The sequence below is a fragment of the Propithecus coquereli genome, unplaced genomic scaffold (genome assembly GCF_000956105.1).
Source record: "Propithecus coquereli isolate 6110/MARCELLA unplaced genomic scaffold, Pcoq_1.0 Scaffold386, whole genome shotgun sequence".
Classification (NCBI taxonomy): domain Eukaryota; kingdom Metazoa; phylum Chordata; class Mammalia; order Primates; family Indriidae; genus Propithecus; species Propithecus coquereli.
In genome coordinates this window covers 793100-819629 of record NW_012149574.1, presented here as the reverse complement: position 1 = coordinate 819629, position 26530 = coordinate 793100, and the positions used below count along the sequence as shown (strand labels likewise).

Here is a 26530-nt window from a genome sequence, read left to right as displayed (position 1 = left end):
ACCTATGTTAAAAAGAAGAATGATCTTGAATTAATAACCTAATTTTTTGCCTTAAGAAATTAGAAAAAGAAGGGCAAAGTAAACTCAAAGCAAGCTGAAGCAAGGATATAATAAAGATTAGAGCAGAAATAAATGAAATAGAGAATAGAAAATTAGAAAGACAATCAACAGAATCAAAAGTTGTTTCTTTAAAAAAAAATCAATAAAATTAACAAATCTTTAGCTAGATTGACCAAGAAAAAAAGAGAGAAGACTAAAATAAAATTCATGCATGAAAGTAACATTACTACTAACCTTACAAAAATAAAAAGGTTATAAGGGAATATTATGAACAATTGCATGCCAACAAATTAGTTACCCTAAATGAAATGGACAAGTACCTGGACAGTTACATATACTACCAAAACTGACTTAAATAGAAATGGAAAATCTCAATAGACCATAGCAAGGAAAGAGATGGAATTAGTAATAAAAAAACTCCCCTCAAAAAAAAGCCCAGGCCCAAGTGGCTTCACTAGTGAATTCTACAAAATGTTCACAGTAGAGTTAACACCCATCCTTCATATAATATTCCAAAAAATAGAGAAGGGAACACTTCACAGCTTATTCTATGAGTCTAGTATTACCTTGATACCAAAACCCAATAAAGAACATTACAAGAAAACTACAGACCCTCATGAACATAGACACAAAGGTCCTCAACAAAATATTAGCAAACTAAATTTAGTAGCATATACAAAAGGTTATATGCCAGTACCGAGTGGGAGTTATACAAGTCAAACTCAAAGAAGCAGAGAGTAGAATGGTGATTGTCAGGAGCAGAGGTAGGTGATAGGGGGAAATTGGGAGATGTTAGTTAAAGGTTATAAAGTTCCAGTTATGCAAAATGATTGAGTTCTGGAGATTTAATGTACAGCATGTACAGTTAACAATACTGTATTGTATACTTGAAATTTGTTAAGAGTGTAGATCTTAAGTGTTCTCACCATGAAAAAAAAAACGAAAGAAAGAAAATGAGAACTATGTCAGGTGATGGATGTGTTAATTATACCTTAATTGTGGTGATCATTTCATAATGTATACATAAATCAAAACATCAAGTTGTATGCTTTAAATGTATGCTATTCCTATTTGTTAATGATACCTTAGTAAAGCTGAAAAAAATCTAAAAACAAACAGAAATGCTTTTGAGGACATGAAGAAACTGAGGATGTGGAGGCCTCAAATATATTGCTGGTGGGATTGTAAAATGATGCAGCCACTTTGAAAAAGAGTTTGGCAGTTCCTCAAAATGTTTAACATAGTTACTACATGACCCAGCAATTCCACTCCTAGGGGTATATGTGCAAGAGAATGAAAGCATATGTTCATACAAAAACTTGTACTCAAATGTTCATAGCAGTGTTTTCATAATAGCTGGAGACAACCCAAGTGTCCTGAAGTGATGAATGGCTAAATAAAATGTGTATCCATACAATGGTATATTATTCAGCAATAACAAGCAGTGAAGTGCTGATACACACTACAACATGGGTGATCTTTGAAAACATGCAGTGTGAAAGAAGCCCATTACAAAAGAACACATATTGTATGATTCTATTTTTATGAAATGTCCAGAATAGGCAAATTCATAGAAATAGAAAGTACAGTTATTGCTGGGGGATGGAATAACGAGAGGTGACTGCCAACGCATTCAGGTATCCTTCTGGGTTGATGAAAATGTCCTGAAATTAGTGGAGATGGTTGTACAACTGTGGATATGCTAAAAACCACTGAATTGTACCCTTTAGAGGGGGTGAATTTTATGGTATGTTCATTATGGCTCAGTGAAGCTGTTATTAAAAAAAAAATGGTTTAGGGGAAGAGTAGAGTTTTCCCGCAGATGAGAAAGGCTCCTTCTTTGGGGAGGATATACACTGCAGGTGGGAACTTAACCTCCTTTCCTCCCCACTCCCCAGCTAAGTCCCTCACTGAAGTGGACAAATTTTGGCCTCCAGGGCTCTTTGGGTTGAATGGCCTTTTGAACTCAACCGCTGAGGACATGTTCTCCCAAGCAGTGCCCTATTGGGATGATTTCACTTTGCCAGAGTGAGGGGAACTCCTGGAGAAGTGGCCTATTAGTCAGGAGATGGAGAGGGGAGAGGGGAGAAGGAAGAGAAGAAAGAAGCGGTGGGGGTCGGGAAGCCAAGCCCCTCCAACCCTCGGTAAGGGAATAGACTGACTAGCTGGAAAGCCCCATGTCCAAGCCCCTCCATAAGTCTCTGGGCATTTGGGCGCCCTGACTCCCCGGAGCCCCCTGTCCATGGACCTGGCCTGGGTGATGCTCTGGGCAATAACAACAACAAAACTGTCCTAATTGGAATTTTAAGCTCTGTAGAATTCACCCATAAAAGGAACTAGAAAAAACAACCAAAACCCGTGTCTCCTGTATTCTCCTAATGATCTTTGAAGAATAATGTTTTTCTTTTTTTTTTTTTACATACTACAATAACAGCAATAACAACAATAACAGCAACTCGCATTTATAAACTATTAAGTGCCAGACACAATGCTAGGTGCTTGGTATAGTCTTGGTATTGTCTGTCATTTTGTGAGCCTCATTTGCCTTCTAGTTTTTTAAAGTCATAAAGCTATGTTGGTTAGATTTCTTGATCTTGTGTCATATTGTATAAAAAAATCCATAAAATATACAGCATAACTATAAAATTCTATTAAAACAACCTGATAAATAACTTGAATAATGCATTTAATATATATTCAAAATATTTTTAGACAATTTAAGAATATTTACATTTATATGTAATTAGGGAATCTGAGGGTAAAAGTAAATGTGTATTACTTCTGCTCACGTTTTGCATGAGAAAGCCTTAAAAACAAAGCAAATTAATCTAGAAAAAGATTATTTGATTAGATACTATAAAATAATAGTAAAATTGTGTTTGTGTACATGTGTTTTATTTATTTGTCCAGTAAAATAAATCCACAAAAGAGGGAAAGAGGCAAATATTTTGCCTTTGAAAAAGAATGTTTTTAAAAGAACCATTTTTTTATCATTCATAAGACTCCTTTGATGCATTGCTTCAGAAAGGACAGCTTATTTCCAGTATTTGACTTAGTGAAACATAAGTCCTCAGTGTTTAGACATGTATTTAAACTGTCAGTATGATCATTCATGGAGTAATCTGTAGCACTTCAGCTTAGTTTACAACCTTTGAGTTTAGCACCCGTTTATAGACGGCACATTGAGTATCTGGGATCTGTGGGGCCAGAGGACAGTGGTATTACCATTCTTTAATACAAACAATTGATGTTTTCTCAGTCTTTTGTAAAGAACTTGCAACCATGATTCAGGGTAAGTTTTAGGCCCTTCCCCACTCTACCCCTTAACTCTTTTGCTTAGTTTAAGCCACCTATGTCCCCTTACATGTTCTATACCAGAGCCAAACACAGTCCTGCCTTGTTTGTGTATGGTCTGCACACAAGGAATAGTTTTACATTTTTAAATGGCTAAAAAAATCAACAGAATAATATTTCATGACACGTGGCAATTATATGAAATTCAAATTTCAGTGTCCATAAATAAAGTTTTATTGGAACGCAGCCATGCTCATTTGTTTATGTATTTCTATGGCTGCCTTTCACACTACAACAGCAGAGTTGAGTAGTTGCGACAGAGACCATGTGGGCCACAAAGCCTAAAATATTTATTATATGGCCTTTTACAGAAACAGTTTGTTGAACCCTGAACAATACTACAGCCAAAGTTATCTTTTAAAAAAAAATGCCTGCTTATTTTAGCTTCCTGCTTAATACCCATTGCCCTTGAAATAAAAATGTAAAATTTTATATAGTGACTGTATAATCTAGCCCACCACTTCAGCCATATCTCAGTATACCCTCTCCATTCTTGTCATCTTAAATGTTCTACATTTATTTTCTGCGCTAGGTCTCCAAACATGTTCTTTCTGCCTGGAAACTATGACCGTCTTATTCCCATTCTATTTCTAACTGAAACTCATTAGTAAACCTAAGTCAGGTCCATTCTTTCACCTTTCTACAGCATCTTGCACTTCTCTTTTATAACATTCATTATAATTTCAAATCTTTTTTTTTTTTTTCAAGACAGAGTCTCACTCTGTTGCCCAGGCTAGAGTGCTGTGGCTTCAGCCTCACTCACAGCAGCCTCAAACTCCTGGGCTCAAGCTATCCTCCTGCCTCAGCCTCCCGAGCAGCTGGGACTACAGGCATGCGCCACCATGCCTGGCTAATTTTTTCTATATATATATATTTTTAGTTGTCCAGATAATTTCTTTCTATTTTTAGTAGCGACAGGGTCTCGCTCTTGCTCAGGCTGGTCTCGAACTCCTGACCTTGAGCAATCCACCCGCCTCGGCCTCCCAGAGTGCTAGGATTATAGGCGTGAGCCACCGCGCCCCGGCATAATTTCAATTCTTTATTCTATTTCTATTCTCCTTGCTTAACTAATAAACACTTTGAGGACAAGGACCATGTCTGTCTTGTTCGTGTTGTATATCCATTGACAAGCTCAGTGTTTACCACATAGCTGGTTTGGCATACAGCTTGGTTTACCCAGTAGTCTGGAACTGTCTGGGTTTAAGCCTTTGTCAAAGTGAATGTTAATTGCGCCCCCTTTACTCTCAAAAATGTGCCAGTTTGGACAATAAATTATATATTATATGTAGCAGATGCTCAATAAATGCTTTTTGATTGATTCAATTTAGTAGAATTTCAAAGATTTAGAGTCCACTACTCTTAATTTAAAAGACATTTTAAATTCTTTTACCTCAGGGAAAAGGCAAAGGATGGGGAGAAAACAGAAATTTAGTTTCAGAAACAGCATTCAGGGCATACCCTAAGTTCCATGTATATTTAACTCAATTTCTTTAACCTTCAGTACATACAGTGAGAACTAATGATTATCTTGAAGCACTAAAGTATCCTCAGTTGCCAAAAGGAAATTTATTTTCTATATACTTGAATTAGAAAGAAAATAGGGTTTATAGGTTATCAGTAGTAACAAGCGTTAAAATTTAAAAGATTTTTTTTGTGGTTAAAGCTCAATTAATCCTTTCATATCCCTATTGATATTATTATATGTAGAATTACTGATATTAATAATACAGGCAGGATATGTATAGAATCATAATTTACTGCTTGTTCTGTTTTTGTCTCAGAGAGATACTAGTGGTCTCTCTTGCCAGTCAGTGGGGGCTCCGGGGAAGCTAGCTCTCCTCAGAAACTTAAGAGTACATTCTGAAAGTGAATATTTATATCCAGGGCCTAATAGAGCAGAAATCTGCATGCATTTAAAGTTTTAAGGTTTAAAGAGACAGAATGGCTTTCAGACTTATTCTCAAATGGCAGAAGAAGGTAGCATGAGTTAGGGGCAGGGATGAGGTGATGGCGGGAGCTTTTTTAATGTATACAGACCTACCCTTTCTCAATTCTGATACATGTCACTCTAGCTTCTATTTGGGGAATCACTAAATAAAAGGGTGATGGCAGGGTGTGCTGTTCCTCAAGTGTGGTGGGAAAAAAAGGGTTTAAAACATTTGATTGAATGTGTAGTATATATAAAGAAAGAATATGTTAGTCTGAAGAGGGCTTGTTCAGACTTAGGCCAAGAACTTAAGACTTAGGACAGTAAAGTAGAATCACAGAGACAGACTTTGATCAGTAGAGAAGGATATGGAAATGGGACAGAGATGAAATCATGCCCCACCAGTCTCCCTTTGCTCTGATGTTATGCTTATCATGCAACTTTCTGACTACTAATCTGACTTCCAAGGTATTCAGGTGTTGTGGGTAGGAGAATAAAAGATTACTCATCACTGGAAAGGGATATTCCCCACTATTAGGGTATTTCCAACTGAGTGAGTATATGCAGCTTATGAGTATGGCTTTTTAAAGTCAATCTCTCTGAGCCCAACTCTAGGACAGTGATAGCACTGAGGCCATTCTCCAAATCGTGGTCAGTTTACAGAGCTGATGTCACCCTCCGTGACCTTTTAAAAGAGTGTCATCCAGCCTTCTCCTGTAGATTGCTCAACCTTATCAAATCCCCTTTTTCTTCCTCATGCCACTCTCCAAAGATCATTCCTTTTGGAGTTACTTGGAATTCTAGAAGTTTCCTAGTAGTGCTATAAATCTAATAAATGCAACCTTCAAACTTATGTGGAAGAAATAAATGTAAAATTGCTAACTATTTTAGTCACATTTGATACAGTGTAGAAGTGTTCATATTCTTATATTGTTCCCTCTTTTTTACCTTTTTGATTAGTAGAACTCCTCCACCTATTTTCCCTTGGTTGGTGGACCACACCACCTCCTACCCAGTCACCTAAGCTAGAAACTTGGACCTTTCCTGTTTCTTACCTCTTCGCCCACCATGTCTAGTTGGTCACCAAGGCCCTCATCATGTCTAGCTTGAACCATTATGGTCTCCTAACTGTCTCTTTTAAACACCCTAATCTGTTCTTGAGGTTGTTACCAAGTAGTAGTAGTAGTTTTAAAATCATTGCTTTTAAAATCACAATTCTGAACTTGTTATTTTCTATGTGAAACCACTAGGTGGCTTTTTATATTTTGATAATTCTTTAGCATGGCACCCAAGGCTCTTCAGGACCTGGCTGCTTCCTCCTTCCCACTGACTCCCTCCCGCCCCCAACATATACACACACACTCAAGTCATGGTGAACTGGCTTGCCAGGTGGCTTCACCACTCTGGATGCTTGCATTTGTCATGCATGTGTTCGTAACGTGCTCCTCTTACCTGACCTTTCAGCAGCGTTTGACACCATTGTACACTTCCTGCATTTTGAAACAGTGTTTTCCCTTGACTTCCATGACATCATTCTTTCTGGATTTTCCTCTTACCTCTCTGGTATTTCCCTTAATATTTGGACCACTCTTCTACTTATCCTTTGCATGTCGGACATTCTTGGGGCCTCAGTTCTAGGTTCTCTTTTCCCTTAAGCCTGCTGAATTGACCTCTGCTCTATGTAGCAGTGATTTGGTATAAGGATTTTTATATTTAGCAAAAAAGTATATAAATATCAATTATAATACAGTTAATGCATATTTTTCTTATAGCTATTTGTTCACCATAGTAGAGTAGGTTATGTATCTACAGTTTCAATGAAAACTCCCATAATATGCTAAAAGCACTAGTTTTTCGACAGTGGAAGCTAACCCCCATAGTGTGCTTTCTTCATTTGAGTGAGTGGTATTCTCTCGTGTTACTCTGCTCTCTCATTCTGCTGTTGTGTAAAATGATTAGATTTTAGCAACCCCAAAAAGGTTGATTCCTGTAGTTCATCAAGTAGCATTTAACCTGTCTACATACTTTACTAAAGTAAATGGAACAACTAGGTAGAAATTAGGGCAAGTTCTGATTCTTTATTTAGAAGAAAACTTTTTTTCTTAGAAATAAATTGGAATTGGTAGATGAGACTCTCTGTAGTGTTTATTATAGTCCAGGCGCCTGCCAGCAAATTATTCTGATCAAATTAAAGTCAGAAATATTTTCAAAGGAAAGAATTATTGGGTAATCATGAGGTTACCTTAAACTTTTCAGTGATGAAAGATCTGCCAAGTGCTTATAGGAATTGCTCCACCTGAACCTCTGGCTCTTCCTGCTGTTTCCTGATGTTCCACTTATAATACTCAAATGGAATCCTTGGTAGTTACAAAGGGTTAATGCAGGAGTCTGAGGGGAATGCTGCAGCAGTACTAGAGAAGTGGCATATGAAGAAGTAAAATGACATTGCCAGATTGAATAGAAAGTACTGGCATGGAGAAGAAAATTTAACCCTGAGTACAGTTCATTTTAAAATGGAGATTAAAATAATATTGCAATAGGTGTTCTACATTATTTGAGCATAAGCAAGATATTTTCATTTGTATTTTGTTGTTTCCAATCTCTGTGTGGAACAGAAAAAATTGGAAACTGTCCCTTTAATGAAACCCTGTTTACCTATTCTCTTCTTGTAGGAGTGGCTTAGGAACCTGTAGAGTGAGGTATAACTTCCAATTCTGCATTCTGACCTGAACCTTGGGGAGAGTGCTGATACTACAAACCAGGAAGTGATAAACAATGTGCTTTAAACTACATTAGAGCTTGTCTTTTATGAGGAAAAGTTTCTCATAACAACATTAGAGATTGAAGCAGTGATTTTACGTGGCTGTCATTAAACATTGGGAGCTCTGCTTCAAATAAAGACTTTGCAGTATACTTAGAATACAAAGCGCTGTGGGCCAGAAATTGATCTTCTGACTTTTGAGCCTTATCTGATCACTGCTTGGTTCATCTTCATTTTGTTAAACTATTCTGTAGGCTGAAACGGAGAGACTTCTTTTGTTCTCAGGTAGGTAGTCAGTTTTTGCTTAAAAAATAGGTTGTTTTTTAAGGTTACTCAGATTTGTTCAGCTGCTGATTTTTAAAAGAATTATGAATATCAGGCTGAGCATATGTTTTAATGCTTGAATGTTCAGCATGGGTGTAATTTTTATGGTGACTGAACAACTTTGTAAAATCATTTTTAACAAATTAGTAAATCTACAAGATGGTGAATTAAATGAGTTCACTTTGTTCTCCATTAACCTGTTGTATATATATTTAATTAATAGATTAAAAAGTATATTGAAATTGTCCTGCTATTAACTTCCTGATAGGATTTGGTAAAATATTTAAAACATTTATTTGTGTAGTTAAATAGAATTACATTTTTGTTAGATTTTTCTTATAGTGTAAGTTTCATTTCTTTCACTGTTAGGAAGCTGTTTGAGTATTTATTATTGGTTTATCTATTTGCTTTAGTCTGTCTTTGGAATAGTTTGATACCTATTTTTCTGAAATGTTTTTATAAAAGATTAATCTCACACAATTGAAATATTGCTTGTTTCTCTTTACTATCCTTTTATGACACTAAAATTAACCATCCTTTTATGACACTAAAAATATTTTAAAGATAATGTTCTTGGAAGATTGAGTTTATTAGTAATATGAGCTGTTATTGTAAAAAAAAGTTTACAGATGACTCTTCTGGAGTGGAAGTCAGAAAACAAATGTTGCATGTTCCTTTAGGGTCAAGGACAGTTCCTTTAGGGTCTCTACCAATAATGGTCTTTTTATTTTTCTTCTATGAATACTATGCTTCAAAAGACTTTGTCTACCAAATAAGTCGGATGTATTAAATAATAAATATTAGAACATCACTATTTGTTAGACATACATTATTTCCAGCAAGAGTTCTTATCAGCCTGAGATATCCGCTCTAGGTTAGTATAATTCAGCTCAAAACAAAGAGGCTTGCCATTTTACTTAGCTTGAATAGCTTTATTGAAAGTAACTATTTGAATATTTTTGACTTTTTGAAATATTAATAATAATATCTGAATTTTCATCGCTTGCTCTTATGGAATCCTAATCTGAGCACGGCAGGTTAGGTGCTAGCAGTCTGAAGTGCAGATATTTTGTTCTTAGTCTCTTTAAGGTCCCATGAAATGTAATGAAGGTCATCTAGTATGACATAACAAACAAAAATACCATAGCTGCTAGACAAAAGAAAGAAAGAAAAAGGAAAAAGGAAGTTGTATTTGTTGTAGGGAATATTGGGAAGGAATTCAAGGCATCTGTATGTTTTGGCCCCATCAAATCTATATTTATCTGTACTATTTCCCAACTTAAAATTTTTACTCCAATTAAGCTGATAAACTGTTAACTGACTTCAAAACAAATATTCCTTGTGTTCATGTATTTATTCTGTATTTTCAGTTGGTTTCCCTCTCCCCAACTTTTCTCATTTCTTTATTCCCTCATTCATATCCTTCTTTCAGCTCAGGTGAAATCCCTTCTCCAATGTAAAGCCTTATCTGATGACTTTTAATCTACAGTGGTATTTCCTTCCTTTAAACTTTCCTTTTTGATTCCACCACTACTTTAGTGCATAATCATATTATATCTTGTCATATAACTGAAGAGCTTCCCCTGTCTCTTTAACTGTTAAGTTGTTTGAGGCCCAGGAGTTTAACTTCTACATCATTTTTATCCCCCTTAGCATCCAGTGCAGTAATACACATTTGTTAGGTACTAAATAAATATCTTTTGAATGAATGAGAGAGATAAAGAGCCTTGCCAACAGTTGCTTCAAGTGTTATGCTGCCTCCTTCTATCTTGCTTAATTATGTAATTAACTATTCATAATATTATTAGAACCCAGACCATTGATTATCATAATATTGTTTTTGTTTTGCTATATAATGCATGAGTTTGTTGTACTTGATGATTTTAACACTGATATGCTACCTACAAAGAAAGAACAAGCTGGATTTTATTAAAAATAAATCAAAGGAAATACTCTGAAGTCTAGCCTCTTATATTTTATATTTTAGGAAAACATAATTTAAAGTTTATTGGCATATAAAGTTTTAAAAACAGTTAAAGTATTCAGATACATTATGGATCCAGAGGATGGGTTCTGAGCTGACATTTAGGACTGAATAGTGATGCAGTGGTCATGTTAGACTGGTTGGATTGCAGAATTTAAACTGCAGATCAGTAATTGCCAGAAACTAGGAACAAGCTATTTTATACAAAGAAAATTTTAAACATTTTTACCTCCTATTTATTGTAGTTATTATAATACACATTTTAAAATTCTTTTATCTATTCCTCGCATTTCAACTCTGGAAGATAGGCTTTATTAGCCCATTTTTAGAGATATATAAAGCAGAGGGTATAGATTGGTCAAATAACTACTGAAGCCACACATCTAGTAGCTGTGCAACAGGTCACTTGGACTTCAAAATTCATACTTCGAATTACTATGCTATATTATTTTTTATATTTTCCAATACTCAGTGTAATTTTTCTGTCATTTTAGAGCCTGACTAGGCAGGAATTCTGGCAGCTGCTCCAGCAGAACTATGGCACTGAGCTAGGCTTAAATGCTGAAGAGATGGAACACTTGTCACTGTCGATTGAGGATAATGTGCAGCCAAGGTACAACAAAATGTTTTGAAATGTAAAGATTTGTTAATCATTAATCAAAACAATTATTTTAGATCCTACTAATTCTGAATTTTTATTAATTCATCCTTGGGTGCAGTTTGTCTCTTCCTTCTCTGTGGTTGAATAGGGTAAAAGGTGGACAGAGAAAGTTTGCCGAATAGGTAAGCAAATGCTGGACATACAAGGAAATGTTATCTGTGCAACTATTTCACATGGGATTTGCTGAAAGCCTAGTTTTAGTAAGCCTTTTTATTAAAAATCTAGAGAAGTACCTAGTGAAATCTCTGAGTTTATAGGGAACAATAAAGTAAATTAGGTGGTAGGTGTTTTGAAGGATACAGTGATAACATGACTTTTCCTCAAGGATTCCCTAGCATGGTGCTTGGCATGTAGTTGGCAAATAAATATTGAATGTATTGGCAGTAAATATTGAATATATTAATGAAAGGAGTGTACAGTACTGTGGGAAAACAAATAATTATTGTACAAGGTAGAAAATGGTAAGAGTCATAAAGGAATAATAGATAATGTGATAAACAAAGTTAAGAATAGGGAGAGATTATTTTTGACTGATGAGGATTCATTTAGAAGAGTAGACATTTTTATTAACCTGTACAAGTAAAAGTGCATTTTGTCCATTGAAAATTGAGGCCATAGCATTAAAAGCAATTAAGGATAATACATTAAAATTCTACAGTGAACATTATGTTAAGTGAAAGAAGCCAGTCACAAAGACCACCGTATGATTCCACATTTGTGTAATGGAGTCTAGAATCAGTAAATTCAGAGAAAGTAGATTAGTAGTTGCCAAGAGCTAAAAAGAAGGGAGAATGGGGAATGACTGCTAATGGGTACAGGGTTTCTCTTTGGGGTGATGAAAATGTTCTAAAATTAGACAGTGGTGATAGTTGTACACATCTGTAAGCCACTGAATTGTACACTTTAAATGAAGTGAATTTTATGGTATATGGATTATATCGTTAAGCTGTTATTAAAAAGTTCTTTAGCAAATAAATCATGAAATGGAAATATTTTTGAAAGTCTCAGTGTGTGTACAAAAATTTTACTCATCTAGATAGTCTTCTAGTTATTTCGATCCTATGTGTACTGTTTCAGTTTAGAATCAATATTTTATAGTCTCTTAAAGATGGTTGCATGTGTATATTTTATTAGTTTTCTGGAAAGTTTAAAAATTTCTATTGTATTGCTCCCCTTGTAAAGTTTACTAGACTCTCTCAGGTACTGGTGTTGGATAGAAAAATGATTACTCTAATGCAAAGAGCCTTGGATTGTGATAAACGAGATTTAGATTCTAGTCTGGGCCACCAAGCACCTAAGCAACCTCAGGCACATCTTTTAACCTTCTTGATCCTTAATTCATTCATCTATGAAATGAAGCAGTTGGATTAGATGATCTTTAAGGTCCCTGCCAACTTTAAAAGTTTCTAATCTTCAAAGAAGGAAAGAATAAATATTTTTGGCTAGTTGCTTCATACACTCTTGGGACTAGCTTTTTGAGGTCACCAGTAAAGCTGCTATTTTTTTCTTCTGGTGATTGAGTGTTTTCTAAGAAAATACGTGGCAGCATCCTCATTTTCTCTTCTACTTCTGTTCTCATTTTACCAATCTCTGAAAGAAGCATTATCTGTTTCAAACCTTTATTTCCTCAGCTCTTCTGTATTCTTTCTCTTTATTCTTAATCTCTCTCTCTCTCTTCCTACTACTTTCCTCTCTATTTCTCCACACCTCACCTCTATCCTTAAAGTCCTAAAGTACAGACACTCAGCTAGTGGGCTAATCCCAAAGAGCCATTTTCTTATTTGGTTCCTTCAGAGTCCTGTCATTCTGCCTGGCCAGGAGTGACTTGGTCACAGACTTTCCTATTATTGGGGCAAAGTTAAATAGGATTGAAATACCCTTTAGCTTTTTTTATTCCTTCCTCAGGATAACGTAACATAAGATATCAGACTGCTACTTTATATTAGGAGAAGAGTTTTAAGTCTATACATAGCAATGATTATATGGGAATAATAATTGTTTCATAAGGTTGAGCACTGGAAATTAGATCAGTTGTGCATTTGCATTTTATAGTCTTTTGCATTTTATATGCTTTTCTTTCTTTTTACTCCCTGAGAAAGGGAAAGCAGATCCCAGGACATTTATTGTAGTTTTGACCCTATGATCATTTGAGCTGTTTCTTAAACCTTGTTCTTAGGGCTGAGAAAAATGAGAAGGGGGCAGGACTAGTTGATGGGCTTTATGTGCGGACATCACGAGTTTCCACTGCTGGGAGGGATTTGCCATCTCAGCTGGGACTGGGTCAGAAGGAAGATCTAAAACTGCCTTTTGGTGCAGACCTGTATCCAACTTACACATCTACTCTATTCCGTTTGAAGCTTTGTGGTTGTCCACAACTGAAATTTAAACAAGCAGTATTCATTTGATTAGTCACTGTTGTGGCCACGTGTACTTTGTTAATTTTTAAGTGGTTTCTGAAATTCATAGAGTCTCATATGAGCATATCTTAATTATTTTCAAAAATGAAGTCAATTTACATGTGATTTAAGAAGTTAGCCTTATTATAAGTAGAGGCTTATTTGTTACATTACAATAATCCATTTGTTGTCAAAATGCTTTATAATAGAAAAGGACCTCAATGAGGAAACCAAATCACTTATTTGTGTGGAGGTGACCTTACTTTCCTATACTGATGTGTTTCTTACAGAAGTCCAGGACGAAGCAGCTTGGATAACTCTGGGGAGAGAGATGGAAAATTATCCAAGTCAATCAGTTTTACCCGTGAATCAATTAGTCGGGGTTCAGAGACAGAGTCACTCGATGGGAATTCAGCAAAAGGAGTTAGTATATAATATCCCTTTTAAAATATATCTTATACTGCCATGTGTTAATCATAATATAAGATCAAATAAAAATGTAATATATAAAATGTTTAAAAACTTGAGATGTCAGGTTGCTACTTTACTTTAGGAGAAGAGTTTTAAGTCTATAGGTAGCAGAGGTACTGTTGGAGAAATGTGTGATTTTGTTTAGAGCTGGATAAAGTGCAGCAGAGCTACCAGGCAGTTCTCTGAGCGTCAGTCTGTAAAAGGGATAAATATAATTTAAAAAATAGCAAGATGGAGATATTAGTAGTTAGCAGAATTTTTCCCAGAGTGAGTAGTGTGTGTGGTGGAAAGAGTCTATTTTGAAGGGAGAGATGAGCCCCTGAGCTTGAGTAACAATAGACGCTGCTTAAGCTGCCTACTGAAGCAGGCAGGTGCAGTTAAATACTGAGCTTTAGAGTCAGTTAGCTGGTTTCTTCCTTCAACCTTTCAAGTATCATCATAAGTGTATCAATTTTCTATTTCAATAAGTTTTGATCACTTGGAATCATTGTTTTTTTTGATACTCAATTTGTCCCCTCTGCCACTTGGAGCCCCTTCAGGTTGGCTCCCTTATCTTTTTGAAATGACCAATACCTTTGATGACCTCCTTTCTTTCAGGCACATTTTGTACATTTTCTGCCCCAGATGTAGCATCAGCCGTTTTCCTAGTCAGCCATAGATTTTTCTTAGTGAAGAATGGTATTTAGAGACCACATTCTGAATGCTCAGAGTGCTCATACTGCAGAGCTTTTGTTCTGCTGATTGGGGATGCAAGTTTGGGGCCAAAGCTGAAATTCTTGGTTTAGAGCAGGGCTTTGGCTTCGAATTCTACCTCTGCCACTTGCTAACTGTTTAATTTAATTTAATTACTTAACCTTCGCCTTTGTTTTTTCAACTATAAAATGAGGTAATACCTCATAGGGTTTTTAATAAAAATTAAAAGAATTAATATGTATGAAAGCACCACATAATGATGTTTCAGTCAATGGTGGACCACCTATACAACAGTGGTCCCATAAGATTATAATGGAGCTAAAAAATTCCTATTGCCTAATGACATCATAGCTATCGTAACATGGCAGCACAATGTATTACCTAAATGTTTGTGCTAATGCTGGTGTAACAACCTACTACACTGACAGTCATATAAAAATATAGTACATACAATTAGGTACAGTACATACTACTTGATAATAAATGTGTTACTGGTTTATGTATTTATTATATTATACTTTTATTGTTATTTTAGAGTGTATTCCTTCTACTTATTAAAAAAAGTTAACTGTAAAGCAGCCTCAGGCAGGTCCTTTAGGAGGTATTCCAGAAGATGGCATTGCTAACGTAAGAGATGACAGCATCATGCATGTTATTGCCCTTAAAGACCTTCTAGTTGGACAAAGTGTGGAAGAAGACAGTGGTATTGATGATCTTGACCCTGTGTAGGCCTAGACTAGTGTATGTGTTTGTGTTTTAGTTTTTATCAAAAAAGTCTAAAAAGTAAAAAAGAAAATTAAAATATTTTAAAGTAGAAAAGAGCTTATAGAATAAGGATATAAAGAAAGAAAATATTTTAATATTTTTGTACAGTTGTACAATATATGTTTTAAGCTAAATGTTATAAGAAAAGAGTGAAAAGTTTAAAAAAAAATTAAAAAGTTTATAAATTAAAAAAGCTATAGTAAGCTAAGTTTAACTTATTATTGATGAAAGAAAAATTTTTTCTGAATTAAGTGTATCCTAAGTGTACGGTGTTTGTAAAGTCTATGGTAGTGTACAGTAATGTCCTAGGCCTTCACATTCGCTCACTGACTCACCCAGAGCAACTTCCATTCCTGCAGACTCCATGCATGGTAAGTGCCCTATACCGGTGTGCATTTTTTATCTTTTATACTATACTTTTACTGTACCTTTTCAATGTTTAGATACACGGATACTTACCATTGTATTGCAGTTGCCTACAGTGTTCAGTACAGTAGCATGCTGTCCAGGTTTGTAGCTTAGGAGCAATAGGCTATATCATATAGCCTAGGTGTGTAGTAGGCTATACCACCTAGGTTTGTGTAAGTACACTCTGTGATGTTGGCACAGTGACAAAATTGCCTCATGACACATTTCTTAGAATGTAACCCTATTGTTAAATGATGCATGACTCTACTTAGAACAGTCCCTAACACACATTAAGTGTCTAATAACCATAAACCGTTATAATTTCTGGCCACCAATGGTCCTTTTCTACCCTCCCCCAGGGAACTCCCAATATCTCTTCTGAGTAAATATTGGGAAAGCATTGAAAGAGAATATATTTATGTGGAAGGCCGTCAAGTTATCAACTTGTTTCAGTCAATAGTCATGCACCTACCTCAGCCTGGCTTTGTGTTGTGGATTTCTTGCAAAATGTATTTATCTAGAGATCCTTAGTGACTTTACTAGTACAAAGGAGGTGAATAACTTAAAGTTTTAAGATAGACGATATATTCGTCAGTGTTTAGATTGGTGTTATAGATGTTTTCAGGTTATGGAATACAAATAATATAGATGTTTTGGTCCTTTTTTTCCCTTTTGCATTCAAGTGCAGTATGGTGAGATTCTCAGATGTCAGCAAATATCAAGTGTGACTTAATTTGCTTCATTTTCACTTCCAGCAAAGTTGGAAATCAGAAAAATTCAGAAATAACTTTTTTCCAATATGAAAATGTTTGTTGTACAATTTGGAAAAATTCAGATAGAGATATAGAAAAGTATGCAAGAAAATAAAAATCATCCAGATGACAACCACTAAAATATAGTGACTGCTATTTTTCTTATAAGTATCTATGTTTTTTATAATTGGAAATATAACTTAGTTTACAACAAGGGGAGAAACAATTGTGGAGCTACAGAGAAACTTGCTCTACTCAGTAACTGTTAAAGAGGCCCTGGGTCAACTAAATAAGCATGTTGCTTTATATAATAGTTGGAACTCCCAAATAAATTGTCTTGGTTTTAGCAATGATCTCTGCTTGAAGAATCAGTCTTCTGACTAGGTTAATATAATCCTCTAATAAATTGTCTTGGGTCCCAGTTGTTATTCTGCTTTCTGAGTGGCCAATGGAAACCTGTATCCTCCCTAGAGCTGCTTCTGCTGTTCAGTGATGCTCAAGGATCTCATGAGACAGGAAGTATAAGGATTGTCTATATGCTTTTTGCTCTTTTTCATCTGTGCACACATAGACAATGGAAGAAAATATTTTGCTGTATAGTTTATGTAAATTTTTTATACTGTTCTACTAAGCCTGATAAGTACATCCTACTTGACTGCTAACATAACAGTAGCATTTGCACTTAATTCCTACCATTAAATTTGTTGTAGAAATGACATCTCTGTAACAAACCATCCCAGAAAGTGTAGACAGCAAACGTTGAATATATTTTAATGCCTAATCTTAGTTCCTTTACAGCCAACTGTGTTCTTGTGAATTTGCTGTGAAATTTAATTTCCCTTTTAATGTTCTCTCCCCCACTGTACTCTTATGTGACTTTTATTTCTCCATTTTCTTTCCCTTTTCCCTTCAGGTCTTGAGATATGGGTGAGTTCTCTTCCTTAAGGTGATGGGGCAGACACTGGCTGGGGAAACTAACTGGGTTTGGCTCCTCTCTCTTGCCCACCCCAGAAAACTGACCGTTTCATTATTTTTGCCCACTGTCCCTTTTCCCTTCTGCTTAAGTGATTCACATGATGCTAACTATCTGTGAGTTATTTTTATATGATGTTTTTTATAAATTTGTTGTTCATTACTGTGTAAGAAAATGACTTCAGAATGATATATATTGTTTACTAATATTTTATGGGTTGACATTTAGTAATATTGGAAATGTGATGTAAGTATAACAAACAAAATGTTGTGAATATTTTTCAAAGAGCTGTATTTAAAGCATCTTTAATATTAAAGTTCTCACTGTAAAATCTAAGCTTAAAGATTGTGGGTTTTTTTTTTATTTTTAAACTGGGTTGTTTGCCTTTTAGGGGTTAGGGAAAGAGAAGCCCCGAAGTGAGAAACAGATCAAAAAGAGTTCTTTACTAACTTCAGAAAAGAGGTTAAGTAGAGTGCCATCAAAATCACTGGACTTGAATAAAAATGAATATCTTTCTCTGGACAAAAGCAGCACTTCAGATTCTTTTGATGAAGGTAAAGAATTTCTTACAAATTTTAATAAAATTTCAGTTGTATCTTTAAATGCTTATCTTTGCATTAGGTATGTGCAGATTGAGAATATAGTTGCATTAGATACAGTCTCACCCTATAAAGAACCAAAAAGAATTGGAAGTTTACAGGAAATAGGAGAAAGAGGCTACTGAGTCTAACCTATCTCCACTTCCTTCTGAAGCCTGGAATTTAAAAATCCTCATCACATTTAGCTTTTAAAATTCCAAGCCTTAAGGCCATGGAGGTGGAACAATGCCAGTGGAAAAACAAATCTGTTAATAAAAATCTACATGCCCACTCCTATATACCAGGCAGTGTAAGGTGCTCACATTTTAAAGGTACAGTTACCTGTTATTCATTTAGGCCACCCCTCATTTTACTGGTATGGAAAATGAGACCTGGACGGGCTAAATCTAAAATCATGTCGCTTAACTTTGCAGAGCTAGGATTAGTTACCAGGTCTCTCAGTCTAGTCTTTTTACTTCACCCCAGTACTTCCCGAATTCTTTTTTCTTTTCCTCCTTTTTTAAAAGGACACCTTAGCAAAGGTTTCTCTAAGCCTGTTTTGTATATAATTATGAAAGCAAGTAGTCATGGTGGGGTACATTCTGAGATGAATATTAATTTAAATTATTATGTAGCTTCCAAAAAGGAATAAAGAAGATCTTCAAAATTCCTAGAAAAGAAATGATTTTTTAAAAAAATTTACTCACTGATGTTACTCAGAAGAATATTCAACTTTCTGTGTGTGAAGATAAAAGCTTTTGACTGTGGTTATATTTTAGAATAATGTGATGAATTTTTGAAGGCAGAAGGTCAGTTCATCATAATTGCTCTTGAATTTGATTTATTTTTATTATAGTCCTTCCATTTAATTTCTTAAAATTTCCATTTAATTTCAATTCACTTTTGGAGGAACATTCTATAACTGAAATTTATTACAAAGACAAATGATAATAATATTCCATATGGCATTAAAAAGCAACTTGGTTTTAGAAGGCCAAGAAAGATTTAGCCTAATTCTAATATAATGATACATAATAATCAGAATCATGACCCAAAGGCCTTCTGAATTTCAAAAGTATTATATTCTGGATGATTTTTTTATTATATGTTTTGTATTACAATCCATGTATGCATGAGGTCTTAAGTGGGCTCAACAAACAGCAGTCCTTATTGACCACCCTGTTGTAACCAAACTGGGAAAGATAACAGAGACCAAGTCAGATAGGGACCAAAATATCACCTCTGATACTAATAGTGATGAAGTTAGAGGATGTAGGTGTGCGTGAAAGATAAGTGGGCTGCCGATGGAGTTGAAGAATGAGATCGACTTCCCCATCAGTCACAGGCCATGTTCAGCCTCCTTCCCAAGCAGAGGGAAGTTGTCCCTGGGGGAGTACCAGTTTCTTTGGGTACTCACATCCCAGAAAGAAGGACAGAGGTTTGCCAAGCCTGCCCAGCATGCTCCTTCCATATTTCGAACTGTATTAATTAGCTCGGGCTGCCATAACAAAATACCACGGACTGGGTGGCTTAAACAATGGAAATTTATATTCTTATAATTCTGGGGAATAGAAGTCCCAGATCGAGGTTCGGTTTCTGGTGAGCAGAAACCTCCCTTCCTGGCTTGCTTCCTTCTCACTATGTCCTCATATGGCCTTTCCTCAGTGTTTGCTGCTAGAGAGAGGGGACAGGCGGAGAGAGCAAGAAGGCAGGTGCTCTGATGTCTCCTCTTATAAGGACACTAATTCTACCAGATCAAAGCCCCATCCTATGACCTCATTTAACTTAATTACTTCCTTAGAGGCCCCATCTCCAATTACAGCCACACCAGGGGTTAGCTGCCCACCAGGCTTCAACATAAGAATTTTGGGGGGACACAAACATTCATTCCATAACACTAATCCACTTCCTATGGGTGGAGTGAGTAAAGGGGTAGAGAGAGGCCAGGAATTACACTAACTGAGCACCTTTAACTTGGAAGGAGTCAAGAATAGGCATCTCCACTGTATTTCAATAATATTGAGTTAGTCAGTGTGAGCCATTTCCCAACCGTTTTAACATAAACATAAGTTTACTATATTACTGTGAGTTTCCACTATTATAAAATTTAATTTTCCTAAACACATTTTTAAAACTTCCAAAACAAATATGTTAGTTTGCATGTTATGCTGCTTTTAGGGCTGAAAAAGAGATCAAAGGTTTAGTATGTCTCATGTTTCAAGATTAAGAATATATGTTATGGGGGAGGGAGAGTGATGCAAAAGTAGAGAAGATAATAAAAATAAAAAGTAGATATTTAAAGGAAACTTGATAGGAAATCATGTGCTTTCTACTTTCTTTAAGTTAGTACCAATAACTTGGAACTTGTCATACTTACTAAGTAGGTATTTTAAGGACTTTAAAAAATATATATAAGATCATTAACATTGAAGTCAATGCAATGACAGACATTTGGAGAGATTAAGGGTATCGACTGTTAGTGTTCTTTCCGTTCGTGCTGTTAGTATGCAGCAGGGCATGAATTAGTCATACCCTGTCTGACTGAACTTAGCGCTATAGGAAGATCTACTTTGGCCCCCAGTGGCCAAATAGGTAAGTGACACCAAAACAAGGATTTTTTTTTTTTCCTCTTTCTCACCTGTTTTATAAGAATGGTCCTTAAAAAGTAGTTTCATTATTGAGTTCCTATGAAAATATCATTAATGGTAAGTTACATAAAGGAATCTATTAAAACTCATAAGATCCACATGCATATCTAGAAATAAGAAAGGAATAATAGTGGTATAGTTTCTGCATGGGAGCCCTGATCACATTTTACTCCTTGCTGGTGCCCCTTTAAAGACCATTTGGCTTTGTAGAAGTATGGAAGGAAGAATTTACATGTGACATTCAGCCCTCTGTTATAGAGGTTTTATTTAAAGTGAATGGAGTGATGATTTTTTTCTTACTAGATTATCGTTAGATAACAAACCAAGTACTCCTAATGTTTTCTCAGGCTTGTCATATATATTAAATGGGCATGAGAATGAATCTATTTTCTATATTTTTAAAGTGGTGACATTATAAAGATTCTTGAAGTCAATGAACTGGAGAGACAATGGCAAAGGTCAAAAGAAGTAAACAATCCCAGGAGATTTGGAAATATGTGTGTGGGTTTAGAGGGAGCTAGGTGGGTGGCAGATCACTTATTTATTTATTTATTTATTTTTTTGAGACAGAGTCTCACTCTGTTACCCGGGCTAGAGTGCTCTGGCATCAGCCTAGCTCACAGCAACCTCAAACTCCTGGGCTCAAGCAATCCTTCTGCCTCAGCCTCCCAAGTAGCTGGGACTACAGGCGTGCACCACCATGCCCTGCTAGTTTTTTCTATTTTTAGTTGTCCGGCTAATTTCTTTCTATTTTTAGTAGAGACAGGGTCTCCCTCTGCTCTTGCCAAGGCTGGTCTCGAAATCCTGACCTCAAGTGATCCTCCCGCCTCAGCCTCCCAGAATACCAGGATTACAGGCATGAGCCACCATGCCCCACTGGCAGATCACTTTAAACATCATTTTATTTAAAATGATAGTATTTTGATCTACTGTAGTAAGCAGGCTGAGTGAGAAAATGAAAAGATTTCTTTTTTACCCTTTTCTACTACCTGTAGACTATAGTTTTTGGGAGGAGGGGCACTGGGCTCTTTTGATGTAGACTCCCTCTAGACCCATGTATCCCTGCCAGGAACCAACAAAGCAGAGCATCGTGAAATGTCTCATGAAGGGACCTGAAGGAACTTCTAGCCCAGTCCCTTTGATGTGAAGTTTAACTGAAGCCCAGAGAGGGAAAGTCAGACTAGAATCTGCTTTAACTGGCTTCTTTTTTTAAAAGCTCTTACTCTATACTAAGCAGTTTAGCACCCACCAAAATTGAAGGGTGCCTTTTTTAGGAACATTTTTGTACTTCTAGAAATAGGCTGTGGGTGCCCCGCTACTGAACAAAATGTAAGCATTGTGTTTTAATATGTCAAACCATTAATAATTTAAAACTCTGATATGTAACAATTTACAGAAGAAGCCACAGAACTTGTTTATCTAAAGGGTCATTGCTGATAGACTTTCTCCAGTCAGGGAAAACAGAGAAAGCTAACAGACTTGGCCAGTTTGGGGGAGGAGTTAAGAATATCTGAGTTTCCTGGCAAATGAAGATAAGTCGACACAATGTCTCCATATCCACAAATACAAAGAAATTATGGTTACGTTTTTAAAGATATATTTCTGCTGCTGTCAGGATTTACTTTCTCCACCTTCCCTCTTCTATTATGTTGTGGGAAGCCTTGTGAAGCATCTGCCTAGGAGGTAAGCCATGAGTGAAAGCTGACAAATTGGCTGAGGATATGAGATACCCGGCTATGTCACGGTGACAGAACTTGGTGTGACAGGATTTCCTAACCACAGTCACTGGTGCTGAGAATGGAAGCTAAGTCTGAAGCAAAGATGAGGCAGTGGGAGGGACACATAAGAATAGCAAAATTGGAATCCGTGATCTATAGCTGACAGAACAAGATGAGTTAGAGGCAAAGCCAAGCGAAGAGTAACAGAAATAGGAATATCAGATGATACTTATTAATTAATAAAGGTGAGGACAAATAGACCTCTGGGGAAAGCCAGAGGAAAAGCCAGGAGATAGGCTGGCATGTCAGGGAAGCAGCCATGAGGCTAAACCAGGTAACTGTGAGACAGTTACCTCAGTCGGATTTTTGAATACATACTCCAGTCGAACTTGGTTTTTCAGGTGTGAAGAATGCCCTGAGTCAAGAAGATAGCAGGTTACCGGTTTTTAGAAAATGGAAGATACAAGAAATTATGTGTCCTTAGTTACTAAGTTGAACCGCAAATCAGTTGGTTTTCTGGCATACCTACTAGTACATTTTTCATGCACCCTCAAAAGATTGCAGCATGTTTCCAGTCTTTTTCATGTCCATGTACTTGTATGTTTATTCATCTCACTTTACACCATTTCTATTGGCCACTTTCAAACTGATGTGTTTGAAATAATATTTCCTGTTTATTGTAAATGATTAGTAAACTGCTACTGGGTTGAGCAGTATTCGTTTCCCATTTTTAAAATACCACCTGCTATCTTAGTATGTTACAGCAATACTATTGGTGATGTTATTTGGATAGGAGGCTTTTAAATATCATGAATTTCATAAATGACTAATCCCAGATGGAAATAGTTTATTTCATATATTTATCACCTTGAACAAATTTATATATAAAAGATATTGTTAATTTCTGGTGGTGATATTAGAAATTCTATTTTTATTAGTCATAATTCAGAGTATCTTATCTAATAATGGGGTTTAAAAATAGGAAAATATTATACTGAAATACATATACATAAGTGTAATTTGTTTCCTTTTAAGTATGAACAAGAAGCTTACGTTTGAAAAATTGTAGTTCCAGGGCTCCACAGAGAAATGGCTGATTATAGGGCTGAGTAGCGAAGATATAAGATGAACCTGCGCTGGGTGTGGTGGCTCACGCCTGTAATCCTAGCACTCTGGGAGGCCAAGGCGGGCGGATCATTTGAGCTCAGGAGTTTGAAACCAGCCTGAGCAAGAGCAAGACCCTGTCTCTACTAAAAATAGAAAGAAATTAATCGGACATCTAAAAATATATAGAAAAAATTAGCCGGGCATGGTGGCGCATGCCTGTAGTCCCAGCTACTCGGGAAGCTGAGGTAGAAGGATCACTTGAGCCCAGGAGTTTGAGGTTGCTGTGAGCTAGGCTGATGCCACGGCACTCACTCTAGCCCGGGGAACAAAGCTAGACTCCATCTCAAGAAAAAAAAAAAGATCACACAGTTAAGAGCTGTCATACACCCTCTACAGGGAGCCAAGGAGGCTGGCTGCAGTGAGGGACTACATAACCCACTCGCAGATACACACTTGTGCTAAGATCTGGAAAGTCCTCAGGCCCACACCCCGCCCCACCCCTGATGCAGCTTTCCTAGCCTTATGCAGGCCCACGTAGCAATGGTATTATATACGTGTATGGTTTGGTGGAGGTGAGCACTGGAGGCTGACTGGGGGAAGTGATATAGTTGTTCTAGTTGGGTATTTCTCAGTATATGTATGTGAGAAAAAAATGTATATATACATATGTGAGCATAATTAGTTTTAGTTGAAGAAAAGCTGGTGGTCAGTCAACTCAAGGTAATTTAAGGCTTTATTCATCTGATTTGTTGATTATTTTCCTGACCTTTCTTCCTTTGGCTATTTCATTATTAAATTCTTCCTCAGGAGCAAAGAAAATGAAACTCAAAAATTAGTTTGGCCACTGGATAATGAGCTTCTAATAAAAAATCTGGCAAAGGTTGGAACAAATGACAAAAATGAGGTTTTTAGGTTATTTGCAGATTTTCTTTACTAGTATTCCTTTCTTGCATCCCCTCATTGAAAATTACAACTATTGTTTTAAGGAAAGTTTGGTATTTTGGTATTTGGGAGTCTTTGATAACCTTGCAACCTCCCGCACCCCCTTTTTTTTCCTAGAGGCTATTTAGAAAAGGTATGGTTAAAATGAGAAAGGTTTGCCCGACAACCATTTTAAATTCTGTTTAGGGTAAGCAATATTTTGTTTGGTTACCACCCTCCTTCACTTTTTTGGTGAAGGGTGGTTTTGTCAAACTTTGGTGAATTTTGTGGTGGGGTCCTTACTTTGTTCAATTGATTTTTCAATTGCTCTCCTAACAAGAACATTTAAAACTCTTTATAAAGTAATAACATAACATACACAAGAAATTATGTATGTTCCTTTCCCCTACTCATACCTAAAAGAAAGAAATAATTGTACAATGAAATGACAGAGAAGCAGCAAATACTATTTTTGTAGGTCCCTTTTTAATTGATAGACAGCAGAGGCAACATGGAGGCTCTTCTAGCTTTGTATAAAGGTTTCTCATGTCTTATGTAATTCCTCAGAAGGAGCCTAGTATATATGTTCTAAATTGGCAAGAAACTTCATACATGAAACATGTACATGCAAAATTTTTTTAATCTTATTTTGGCAGACACTGTTTAAAGAAAGTCGGGAAGCACGGTTTTATTTGGTAGATGCAGAAGTACTGACACATGATGTCCCCTACCATGATTACTTCTATACCCTGAATAGATACTGTATCATCCGATCTTCAAAACAGAAATGCAGGCTAAGGTGAGCGTAAATGAGTGTGTTAGATGATAGGCTAGATTATGCCCTGGTAATTTATTAATCCTGAGTTGTTAATGGTAGCTTTACACAACAGAGCTTTATTTCTTGTTCAAATTACATGTCCACTAGTGGTCAGCAGGGAGGTGGGGCTTCTCCCTCAAGACCCCAGCTGAAGAAGGCTTTTTGAGCTATATGTTCCAGAATATGTATTGTTTCAGTTGCCCTAGGAAGAGAGCTGTAGAAGTGTGCTCACAATACATTGGCCACAGCCAGTCATGTGACCCTGTTTAATGGCAAGGGGCCTGAAAATTCTTGGGGAGCACATTGTGAGCAGTAACTCAGTCTGCTGTGGTGGGAAATGGAAACGTTGGCGCATCAAAGAGAGTGATGGCCTAGTCTTAATTAATGTATTACTTTCGAATAATGCGTGACCATTACAGGTTTTTATACAAGGAATTTAGAAAATTTAGCATTTATTTTGAGGCTTTATTTCTATTTAGGTAAAGAAAATTCAGGGCTAGAGAAAGGAAAGGGATAAAGTGGCAAGTACTTAGAAGGAAAATTTGATGGCATTATTAGCAGCACACATTAATTTTTAAAGAAGTCATTATCAATGAACACATTTTCTTTTATAATCTTAATGAATTTTAATCCTTTTGGCTTTCCACTGAATACAATCTTACATTTAATTGCAACATTAATATAACTAAAGTCTGTTCTTTAAATAAATATTCTTCTTTCCTTCTTATTCTATTAGAGTTTCTACAGATTTGAAATACAGAAAACAACCATGGGGCCTTGTCAAATCTTTAATTGAGAAGAATTCCTGGAGTTCATTGGAGCACTATTTCAAGCAGCTTGGTTTGTAAATTTTTGATTTATATATTTTTGTAAGGATAGCATTTATTAACAAAATGGATTGATTCTTCATTTGGACACAGAGCAGGAACTGATGGATGATGTTGGAATGACTTCCACTGAAGTGGTTCCTACTATTCCACTTGCTCTACCACTTGTGGGCTTTCAAAACATTTAATTTTCATTGGTCTAACACACATTTATGTAATGCTTATTATATGCCAGACATATAATAAAGTTCTGTGTGCTTTATTAACAATTTCATATGCATAACAACCCTGTTATATAGGTACAATTATTTTTTTCCATTTTACTAAAGAGGAAATTGAAACACAGAGATGTTAAGTGACTTGTCAAGGTCACACAGTTAAGGCC

General features: G+C 36.1%; 1 protein-coding gene across 1 annotated transcript in view; it reads left to right on the top strand.

Annotated features, from left to right (window-relative positions):
- Positions 1-26530, top strand: part of GRAMD1C (GRAM domain containing 1C) — a 143495-nt gene that overhangs the window by 87563 nt on the left and 29402 nt on the right. Inside the window, 6 exon segments of the mRNA XM_012652215.1 lie at positions 9456-9536; positions 10905-11023; positions 13758-13890; positions 17921-18150; positions 25103-25300; positions 26055-26158. Coding sequence (XP_012507669.1) covers positions 9456-9536; positions 10905-11023; positions 13758-13890; positions 17921-18150; positions 25103-25300; positions 26055-26158 — 865 coding nt within the window.